The sequence below is a fragment of the Alligator sinensis genome, unplaced genomic scaffold (genome assembly GCF_000455745.1).
Source record: "Alligator sinensis unplaced genomic scaffold, ASM45574v1 scaffold60_1, whole genome shotgun sequence".
Lineage (NCBI taxonomy): Eukaryota > Metazoa > Chordata > Crocodylia > Alligatoridae > Alligator > Alligator sinensis.
In genome coordinates, this window is record NW_005841858.1 from 1,817,041 (window position 1) to 1,828,820 (window position 11,780).

Sequence of the window (11,780 nt, forward strand, 5' to 3'; positions counted from 1 at the left end):
CCCCCCCAGAGACCGTCTGTTTGGTCTGCCTGTAACCGCAACTCAAGCAAGTTTTCCAGCCTGCACCACTGCCATCTCGGTGTAAGTAAACAATCTTCAAAACTACCGCTAAGCGTTTGTGCCTAATTCCAGCTCGACAGCCTTCCCTCTCCAACCCGGCGTGCCCGGGCTGCTGGCCACAGCCCGCGTGCAGCACGGAAAAGGGCTCGGGTCGCTCCCGGCCTGCACAGGAACAAGTTTTGACTATACATTTTGTGATTTAAACTCATCCAGTGCAGGCATGTACAAAGATGCATATCTGCCCAGCCAGAGTAACAGCTACTGTACATGTACTAAAAATGACAGTTATGCAACTAATTGTCACTTGGGTATGTAAAATGTAACAGGATTCTGTCCTAGGTGTCTACATTTTGACACTTAAGCAGTTTGCAGTCTGACTCTATGCAAAGTAGGCTGAATTCTGATGGGGTAAGAATGTGGCTCCATACGTGTGCAACTGTCAAATTATGGATTGCCAAAAGCAGGAAGGCCCTAGGATCTACTGCAAATTTGTTTAAGATATTTTTCTTTTCTTCTAAAATGCACTTAGTACTGGTGAATGATACCAGATTGATAGCTTTCGATACTAAACACCTCCCTATCTACATCACAGATACAGCACAGGAAGTGTCAATGCAAGTTTCTCAGGAGTGCCTCGCCAGCTCCCTTTATTGAAAGAATACATCCAGAGATTTGGGGCTCCTTGAGTGCCTTCAGCTAGGGCTAAGGTTAATGTTGGTGTTAGGGTTAGAGCAGAGCTTTCCAAACTGTGTGCCGTGACACATTAGTGTGTCGGCGGCAGCGTGTAGGTGTGTCGCGCAAAATGCAGAAAATTTTGCAGAAGGGCACTGCGGAGCTCCCTTACTCACGTCTGCTTCCCTTGGCCACTCCCCCGGAACTGAATTACTGTGTCGCGAAATGATGCATGTCTAAAAAGTGTGTCACCAACATGAAAAGTTTGGAAAGCTCTGGGTTAGAGTTTGGGATAGGCAAGAAATGTGCTTGTACTCTGGGCTTATTATGATCTGCCAATTAGGATTACAGCACAGGCTCATATGGCTTCACAGTCCACTAGTAGGAGATCTAAGGATGCTGGGATTCCCCAATTTAGGCTTAGACTTGACATAACAGGGTTCTTCATACTAAAATGAGGGTTGTGGCAACTAGGGATTCCACAGTTAAGCTTAGGGATAGGGTTTTCATGTTCTCCAAACTAGCTTCTATAAGGGTGCTAGTTGTCTCCTGGTTTGTTTAAGGTATGGCGCTCCTTGTGCACCCTGAGCTAGGTTAGAGTCAGGGTGAGGGTATGAAATTGAGCTAGTGTTAAAGGTATATCTATGGCTTGGGCTGGCCTGACTCCCCAAACTAAGGTTAGTGTTTGGGTCACTGAGAATTCAAAAGATCCTGGTAGGTGGGTTCTAAAAGATCCTGGGACTCCACAGGCCAGGGTTAGGGTTGGGGGTGGTAGCATTTCCTACCAAAGAGTTAGGATTGGGACCTGGGGGAATTCCTCTTATTAGGGCGAGGGTTCTGGCAGGTAGGAATAGGGGTAGTGTTTGAGGGCTCTTGAATTAGGGTTTGTAATGGGGGTTACTAGGGATTTCTGCATTGAGGACAGGTATAGGGCTCCTTGAGCACCCTAAACTGGGTTTAAGGTTGGGGGTTACATCTACAGTTAAAGATGGGATGAGGTGTTATTGTATGCTTATGGTGTGGACTGGCCTTCCTCCCAAAACTAGGATTAACGCTTGGGTTAGTGGGGCTACAAAGACTTCTGATAGACAAGGTGAATTATGAGTCCCCCAAACTAAGGTTAAGCATAGGGATGATAGGACTCCCAGCTGTAGGGTTAGGCATGGGGTCAGTAGGGCTCTCCTTGCTATGGTCAGAATTGTGGGAGCTATCAGTCCCCCAGCTAGGCTTCAGGAGGATGTTTAAGGGCTCTTGAATCTAGTGTTTGTAAACTACTAGAGAGTTTCTAGCTGCCACCTGGATGGTGGTAGATACAGAGCTCCTTGAGCACACCATGCTAGGGTTCAGGTTATGGGTAGACATTAGCCTAGGTTTAGCTTTGGACTGGCAGGTGTCTCCAAACTAGGATTAATACTCAGATCAGTGGGGCTCTAAAGGCTTCTGGGGCTCCCCAAGACAGCATCAGGGTTACAGATCATAGGACTCCTAGCCATGGGGTTAGGATGGGAACTAGTAGGATTCTTCTTGCTATGGTGAGGGTTGTTAAAATTAGGGATCATCCAGCTAGGTTTAGGTTTGAATGTACTCAGACTTCTTAGCATCAATGCCACTTTAGAAGGGGTAAGCCCCTGGCTCTTTGGATTCTGAGGCATGGTCTTCACTCCCTGCCCCTGTGGTTACCTATAGCTACCCCACTCAGAATGCTACCTTCTGGCCCAGGTCTTGGAAAGGGGCATTCAGGCTTCAGGAAGATGTACATCTTTAAGAAGTCAAAGTACACCTGATTTCAGAAGATATGCAAATAGTTTGTGATAAAGCTAGCAGAGTCCAAGGAAGAGCTCCTCTTTTGGAATCTATAATGGGGTGCTGTTTGTAGTAGCTACAGATCTCCAAGCTAGGCTTAACGATGGGATTTGAGGGCTCAGGAAGCTATGGGTTGTCATGTTTGGAATGAGCTGTTTTCTAGTTGAGGCAAACCATGGAGCTCCTTGAGCACCTTGAGCTAGAGTTAGGGTTAGAGATTGTGCCAGCTTTAGGGTATGTCTATGGTTTCTGCAGGTAGGGCTCCCCAAACTAGGATAAGCACCTGGGATTGTGGGGCTTCCCAAGCTGAGGCTCAGGTTACATATGGGGCTGGTAGGGTCTATGGTCACTTTTGTGGCAGCTAATGGTCTCTCAGCTAGTTTAAGGCATGGCATTTGAGGAGTCTTGAAACTTGGATTTGGAATGGAACTGCTACGGATATTTGCACTATAACTTCAATCACTGGTCTCTCTGATGAGATAGGGGGCCAGTTGTGAGGCAAATCATTGTATACTTAGATCTGGGCTGGCACATCCAGGAGATTCTATTAGTCTGGGATGTTCATGAAATTCTTGCAATAGTCCATCATAACTGAATTGGACCAGAAGCTGCTGACCTAGATCATGTCCTTACTTACTTTCAACCCACAATTTTCCATTGATGCTAATGTTCATAAATCTTCTTGATCAGAGAAGGAAGTCTGGGGGCTAACAACTCTTCTTTTAATTGCCTTGAAAAAAATAAATCTACCCTACTTTTTAAACACTATGTCTGTCTTTGGCAGTCTACTCTATTTTAGTTATCTTCTCCATGCTGTACATGCCTGTTTGTCTGTCTTCACTTCCTCATAAGCCTCTTTAAAAACTTTTAATAAAGGCAAATAAAACAGAACTTATAAGGGTAGTGCACTGTGCTTTTGCTTTTTATTAAAAAAAAAAGCCATGAAGTTCCAAAACATTTCTTCTTTTAAAATATAGCAGAAAAATAAAATAACTACACACACTAAAACTCATAGGATTCAGAACTGAGCCTCAAGTTTCAAAAATCACTTTTCCCATATCCAAGGGCTTGGAAGGGTTCGTAATTCCTGACAATGACTATTAAAAAAAATGAAGTTAAACTGAACCTATGGGTATGTACTTAACTGCATTCGCATGAGAAATGGCTGTTAGGGCTACATGAGAAATGGCAGTTAGGTGACAACAGTAAAACCATTCACATTTGTTCATTTTAAGATTATGGTAATGAAATCTTATGCTTTCTGGGGCAGCCTGATAGGGTAAGAAGGAAAACTACTAGAGTTAGAAGGAAAAAATTATATCAACAGGCCTTATATTTTATTTCCCTGCACAAAGGGAAAGGGTGTGAAATATGCTACTAAGGGTAGGATTGCATTGCAAAATTCAGATTATGTTCTTCCAATAGCACTAGGTCATCCTCACTACAAGTCACTATACTCATTTCACAAGATAAGTAGAGGCCAAGCCTGGAGGCTCTCGAAAGATTCTGCCTCTGCTGCTACTCACTTCTCTGCTCAACCAATTTGCAGTGTGGTTGCAGTACACTGCAATTCCCTGTTTTTATGTCATCCAGTCCTTCTGCATGCTTCCTCCTCCACCCTCTACTCCCTGGAGGCTGGATGGCACTTTATAACTTTAACACTTTAAACTTCTGCATTTAACCCTTTCATTTTCCCCATCGACTGCTCCCGACTACCAGCACATTTTTCAGCTTCAGACTGCCAGCCAATCCCTCGGGTGCAAAGCCACAGACGTATTTCTGACATGCAGCTAGCTGCTCAGTGGAGCACATCTGCATCTTGGTTACTATCTGGATAGAATACTCCGAGCACCATGATTTTGGTGGCAGTAGTAAGACTATTCACTATTACAATGCCATATGAGTTAGCTTTGTCATCTGGCCATCCCCAAATCTAGGTCACAACCCAAGCAGCTGTTCCAAGAGACAAAGGAAACAAAGCAGAGCTTTGAGCTCTTGATGAGCTTGACAAAGCATCTACCAGTGTTTCAGCACTGAGCCTATCACTGTATGATTCTATTCTTGTAGGGGGGATCCCAACATGGCTGCTGAGCTGAGAAAAATACAGCATATGCAAAAACCAAGTAATAAATGTTTCATAGTGTTGCCTTATCAAATTTAAATATCCTTACATGCCCCCTCAGGAGCTAAGATCAAAAATGTATTTTGCTTAACGTATTGTCATGATTTGAATAAACACAGTGCACAGATCACTCATCTAAAATGGGGCAGTGACTTTGTTTGCAAAATATATGGCTCCTTATTTCTATCATTAAAAGGCCCTTTGCTGAGAAGCTGTCCCATGGTGGGTGGGCAGCTGCAGTTTTTGGCAAAAGTCCTATTGAGCATTCACTGGCAAAGTTCAAACCATTCAGTTTAGTTTCCCATCTCATGTGGTAGTTTTAGAGGAAGACAGTGTGTAACTATCAGCTAAACAGCACTCACTTCACCAGTTTATAAATATTCTTCTTCTAGATATATGAACCTCAAAGGGTAGGTTCTGCAGTGTTTGGTAGATCACAGAGGCAAAACTGGAAGGAGGAGGTTTTTCAGATAAATCAGTGTGGATGAGCGAAGGACATTTTTCCTGCCTCAAGCTCAGAGCCTGCATGCCAGAGTGCACAGACAGCTATCACTGTTGACATGCTCTAAATCAGAACAGTAACTAGCTAAACTTTGCATTAGTGTAAATTATGACACAAGGTTTGCTCTACTGGAAAACTGGGGGTTTTGTCTTCTTTAATTTGTGGAATGGAGTGAGGTTTGAAGTTATAAAAACTTTACTTTTCTCAGAAGCGTTACATAATTAATGACTGATAAAGGCAGGGTACGCTGTTTAATAAACCATTGCTCTGACCCAGTATGAAAAAAGCTACATTCTTAAATTTTAGGAATCAGTCGGAGCCCACATTGCTTCTATGAGGCTGTATCACTGCCTCTTTGTATTTCTGATAACAAAACACTAACCAGCAACATCTGTAAACCTCAGTAAAGGATCTGTAAAGGTAGATAAATATACCTACCTTTCCATAGATTTCATTGATTGTTATATGAACAAATATGGATGCTTCTGTCAGTCCTTCTAAATATACATGACGATAGCCTAGTAATATAAAAAAGAATGTGTCAAAGAATCAAAAACATGTCCTTTATGTACAATTATTAACAGTTGCCCCATAAAAAGTCTTTTGCCTTTATACTTTATAAACACACTGAACAATCCTGCACATTATTAAGACTGTTTCCTCTGTCACCTTTGAGGTGAGTTTCTCAAAGATCTTCACAAGGAGTTTAGTCTCACAATCTCCTAGCATGGCATAGAGCAGGGCTGTCCAACATGAAAGTGGCCAGAGGACATGTGCCTCATGGACTACATCAGCAGGGGCTGCACGCCATAAAGGAAGTAGTAGCAGGGGCCACAGGTCCCCCAGGCTGCATGCCCCATGTGTAGGCATGTACAGGCAGGTGCCCCGCACCCCACTGTACTGCATGTACACGTGGGCGGGTGCTCCTTGTATGAAGCAGCATTCCACCTCACCTTCAGCTGCTCCCCTTTGGCACATAGGCAATTCAGGCTGCCAGATCCCTCAGCACCATGAGCTGCACTGCACTGCACTGCACCACCCTCTGGGGCATGCAGCAGAAACTGTGGGGAGGGAAGGAAAGTATCAAGACTCTGGCTGTTGCTGCAGCTGAAACAACTGGGACAGCAGCAACCACATGCAGATGGCAGGCCACCACTTGGACAGCTGTGGGATAAAGGTATTTATTGACTCCATATTACAGATGGAGGAGCCAGAATGAGCGGAAGACTTTCTAATGCCAACATGAAGTAGGATCCAAATCCCTAAGGTAGCTTAGGGAATTCCACCCTAGGATAGTCGATTATTTGCCCTGGGTCACAAAGGAACTCTGTGGTAATTAGTCCCAGTCTTCAAAGAAGGAACTTACCAGGCACAAGACTGCTGAAGGCCACAGTTCTTTGTCCAACAAAGTCTCGACCAATAGGATCATGGTCCCAAACAAGAAATCTAACCAAAGCTATTTCAGGCATGTGGATAGTAAAAGTAAGTGTTTCTTCCCAAACAGGGTTAAATCCTATGAAACGAACAAAGCAGAAAATCAGCAGGGGGATGACAAAAAGAGCAGGGGGTGGGGGGGGATTGAAAAAGACATTTGTGGAACAGAACTAGATCAGATATTATTTCTCATCGCCAATGGGCGCATCTACATGAGACGCTTATTGCACAGTAGCTTAATAACACTGTGCAGTAGCATATTAGCACCGTTTCTGTCTGGCACTCTACTGCATAGTGTTATTAGGCTACCGTGCAGTAAGCATCACAAAAAAAGCATGTGCCGGTGCTACTGCACAGTAACTGTAGTTACTGCACCTTTAGTTAATGCTTCATTAGGCAAGTACTAACCTAAATGTGTGTTAACTACTGTGCATTAATGAAATTGTAGAAGTACCCACTGAGATCTAGATGGTCACAGATACTATTAGGCAAGCGAACAAAGAAGCTGCAGGAGAGTTTGGTATGTCTGATACTTATCAGTTCTGCAGCCCTCATCATCCATCCTTTGAGCAGAGTATACTTGGAAGTTAAAATAAAGTTAGAGGAGCAGTTGTGCTCAGAACACCTCCCCATTATTCTTCTCAGGGCTTAGAGTAGAATTGATTTGGATGTACACTGCCACAGGAAAAGTAGTTGCAATATGGGTGCTCCAAAAGTGATTTTGGAAGGAATGGAAGGGATAACCCCACAATATTGCCCAATCTCATCAGTATCAAAGGGAGTGCCTTCCTTCGATCCATTTCTTAACACAGGCATTTGAGGGACTTAAAGAAAATTTGGAGAAACAGCTTCCTTTGCTGTGTGGACAAGCCCTGAAAGAAGCAGCTCTGCACTGTGGCTACCATGTGGGAGCTGATCTGTGTATGTGAAGGGAGTATGATATGTCCAGATGACAGAGGGCTCTGGAGAATCATCACTCTATGTGGTGTGTGTGAACTACAATGTAAGATGTAGCAGTGTGACATGTACCCATACAGCTGTATGAAAAGATCGAGATGCAGAAATAAATGAGTGGTTCTCTCTCCCAGGCATTTTTTTAAATTATTATTCGATTATTTATTTTTAAAAACAACAAAATGGGCATTAGTTGGGCAGCAGGCTGAGGGTCTGCCTATGGCAGCATGGCAAGGCACGCAGATGTGCTACTAGACCTATGGGAAGTCAAGCACAAATGTACCAAAAAGCACAGAAGCTGTCCCTTCTTTTCCCCATAGGTCAGAGTCATCTGTGAGAACTGACAGATTGTTCCACCCCATTGCTAGCTTCATCTCCCAAAAGGGTTGAGGTGGCAGAAAGTCCAAGGCACAGTTTTCACTTTGTTTCCTATTACATTTATATACCATGCATACATGTATGATATGACCTAAGAACTTCTATATAAAGGAGACATAGGCAGAGCATTTTCTCATGTTGCACTCCCTTTTCCACCACCAAGTGATCTGTCTTGTTCTCTTTACTCTAACAACTTTTACCAGGAAGCAGGATTTTAAAGCCCCAGATACCAGGTTACGTTATCCATCAAAAAAACCAACCACATAGTTTCATGTTGTGACAGAAGGCCATCTCTAAGCTGAGTCCAATCATCGTCCCACCCACCTATCTAGGGCAGTCTGCCCCGATTCTCCTGCCACACCTTGATGTATAAAAGAAGATGGAAAGTTGTGGGAGCCTGCCCATTTAATGCCCTGATGCTAAGGGAGTAATATGCAACTCTGAACCTTCCCTTATACCATGTCCCATGCCCTCCACTTATGCCCCATCTCTGGGACCTCCACTCTAGCTACTCCAGTCAGCCTATGAGCAGTCCTTCAGGCCCCCTTAAGGCAGGATGTCGTCCCACCCCCTTAAGGCCCTACTCTACATGGCTGCCAGCTCTCACTCTGCCCCCTCACTGGGGCCACTATTCTTCCCACTCACTGGGTTCACTACTCTGCCCCCTCACTGGAGCTTCTGGGCCTTATGCCCCTTGGGCCTCAAGATGTCTATCGACGTGCTTCAGGCCCAACTCAATGGGCCTTGACCCTGCACTTTTCTGTTGGGGTGTGCTCCACTGTGCTCCTGATGGCCATGTGACCCCCCCAATTGAGACTACAGTCGCCTGCAGGCTGGTCTGTTCAAGCCCTTAAAGCTGCAGGCACCAAAGCTGCCCTGCCACACATGTGCTATCAAGCTTTGCAGTTGTATTTATCATTGATGTTTAAAAATCCAAGAGTCTCAGATTGATACAGCTGCCTGTGGACCCAAACTTTGTTTTCACTTTTTTGTATTTCTTGGTGCTGGTTTTGAGTATCCTGCCACCAACCAGCAACTTTGGTGATGTCAAAGTTTGCATTATTCTACCTTCAGGTCACTTATTGCGCACTGCTACTCTATGGTACTCTCTTCCCAGGACTCTTATTAAGAGCTGATGCTTAATCCAAGTTTTATTCCCTCTTCACTGTGGAGACCAGTCCATAGTTTAGGTTCCTTGTCCAGGGACTGTGGGCTAAATATTTGTACCATGCTCCTTCTGACCATGTTAAATGCTTAATTAGGGCCTAGATCCTGCCACCATGGCTCACATTACATAAAACTTACCTTGTTAACAGTCCCATTTTAATTGCTTTGAGGATTTTTTACCAACATATTTTAAAATTAGAGCTCTCTGAAAAGTAAGAGGCTACTCAGCAGGATGGCAGAATCTGTCCCGAAGAGGAAAATTCCAATGAATATTGAAGAGGATTGCACATGTATCAAGCAGAGGACAATACACCCTAAATCACTATACAATCTGCATTTATAACCCAGGCCCTTTATGAAGCTTTGGAGGGGGAGGGCCAGGTACTACTAATTCTGGAAGCTGCCAGTTGAGCAGATAACTAACAGAGTAGTTCTGTGCTAGCCAGGATACATGCCAGGGAAGGAAATCAGGGCACATACCTAGAAAGGAAAACAAGTGACTACTCTCCCCCAAGGGCTATTCTGAGGGTCCACTTTCCCTCTTCCTATCTTCTCTCCTCCCACCCTTGACCACAAATTTCTTCCTGGACCTCCCTGTTAAAAAATGTTGAAACAGGTCATTTTTTCATGCAACAGTTTGCTTTGATGAATCAGCAGTTAGTTCCCTAAAAGGGGGGGGGAAATCACTGGAAAATTCCTGAGCAGCTCTACAAGGCTAGCCTGCATGGGACCCAAATCATGAGCAGTTCAAAGCCAGCTTGGCTGTAGTCCATTCCTGCCTTTGTGCATACACAAATTAACTGAAAATCAGGCCCTCTGTTCCTTTGCTTCTATACAAGATGTCAGTAATTCATAGTCAATGGTATTAAAAGCTACAGTCACAGTAAAAAAAACCCAAAAAACAAAACTAGCACAGGAATTTTACCCTATCACTATAAGGTGACTCACCATGGACCTACTAGGGGACAAGTGTGTTGTAATTGGATTCCAGCACAGTTATTAGACTGTATAAAAGTTCTTAAATCAAACCAGCTCTTTACTGGTTTATCTGGGTGATAAATGTATTATGTGGTAGTCTAGGCTACAATGGAGTCAGGTCCCTTTCGCATTTGCTGACCAAGCTTGCCTAAGCATATATGCTATTTTTTTCTCAAAGAACTTCATATTATATTAAGAAATTTAGGTTAAAACACAGCTTCAGCACTAGAAGTTCCTCACACATCCTGTTCAAATCATATCAACAATAACCAGGCCAATAATCAATAGAATACTGACGTTACTAGAATTATTAAAAACAACTTCTTAAAAGTTATTTAATTGTATGAGGAGCCTACATCAAATAAGAAAAAAAGTCCATGCAATCAAATGCAGTCTACAAGATCAGCTCTTCTCACCACAACATACTAAATCATTCTCTACTTTGCCCTGATGTTTCTTTAAGAATCTGCAAATATGATGACATTTTATATTAGGGATAAAGTAATAAATTATTCATACAGTTAATAAGTAATTGATGAATATTATAAGCATACTAGAGACTTGAAGAATATGTGCTATAGAGGATTATAAGTACCATAATGTAATATGATGTGATAGTTATTCAGTAATTTACTATAAGAGAAGAGGAAGTAAATTGTATTATCTTACCATTATCATCCACCACCCTGGTCTGGTCTTTACAACAATCGACAGGTAATCCAATAATCTCCACCTCAACAAAAGGATCTATTATCTGTTTTTTAAAAAGTTATAAATAATAGTTAATTTTCTGTAACACTCTATATGAGATGCAGGCAAAGTACGGCCCACAGGCTGGATCCGGCCCACCAGGCCATTCTATCCAGTCCATGGGGCCTCTCTAAAATTTAGAAAATTACCTGCCAGTGGCTACCTGTAAAAGCTGATGAAGTACCAGCAGCAGGAGAAGCCAGCAGCAGGACCCAGTGGCGACAGGAGCAAAGCCGATCTAGCCCTGCCCCACCCCAGTCCCCAACCAGAAGCTTCTGCCTAGCATAGACTTCTGGCCTTGCAACCATGGGGCTATTCCCCTGCTCTCCCTCCATCTAAGAGAGTTTCAAATAAGAATGGGTGGAGGAGGGGAGGGTGATCACCCCACTCCATGGGGCCTGGCCTGAGCCAGGCTGGCTTCATGCCGCACTGTGCAGTCCTGGCCATGCAGCTGGGAACTTCGTCCTCCTGGAGCCAGCCCACCCAAGCCAGCACCACGCAGTTCCCTGCTGCATGGCCAGGACAGCACAGCATGTCATGGAGCCAGCCTGACCCGGCAGGAGGAAGGTGGGAAGCAGCAGAGGTGGGTGGGCATGTGGGACAGAAAGTAGGGAAAAAGCAGGGGAAGGGCGGCAGTAGTGGCAGGGCAAGTGGCAGCGGGGGAGGGGTGGCAGTGGCAGGCAAGAGCATGGGGCCTGTGCCAGTACTGGTGGGGACCCAGGGTGGGGCAGCAGGAGCACGTTGCCTGGGCATGGGGTCTGCCTGGATGCATCATGTGATGCTTGCATGAAGTCCACCCGAGTGGTGTGGGTCAAAGCGTGGGGTCCCCAGGGATAGCCATGATGACCCTAGGGCTCCGTGACCATGCCTGCTCCACCCTGCGGGCACATTCTAATCTCGCCTGCCATGTCTCCTTGGTTGAAATAATAAGTTCGGAGAGGCTGGCCACAAGGTTGTGTG

General features: G+C 44.4%; 1 protein-coding gene across 1 annotated transcript in view; it reads right to left on the minus strand.

Annotated features, from left to right (window-relative positions):
• PLCH1 (phospholipase C eta 1) overlaps positions 1 to 11,780 on the minus strand; it is a 218,754-nt gene that overhangs the window by 10,227 nt on the left and 196,747 nt on the right. Inside the window, exons 19-21 of the mRNA XM_025214840.1 lie at positions 10,740 to 10,824; positions 6,526 to 6,672; positions 5,598 to 5,677 (exon numbers count right to left, since the gene is read on the minus strand). Of these exons, the coding sequence (XP_025070625.1) occupies positions 5,598 to 5,677; positions 6,526 to 6,672; positions 10,740 to 10,824 (312 nt within the window). The remainder of the gene's footprint in view (positions 1 to 5,597; positions 5,678 to 6,525; positions 6,673 to 10,739; positions 10,825 to 11,780) is intronic.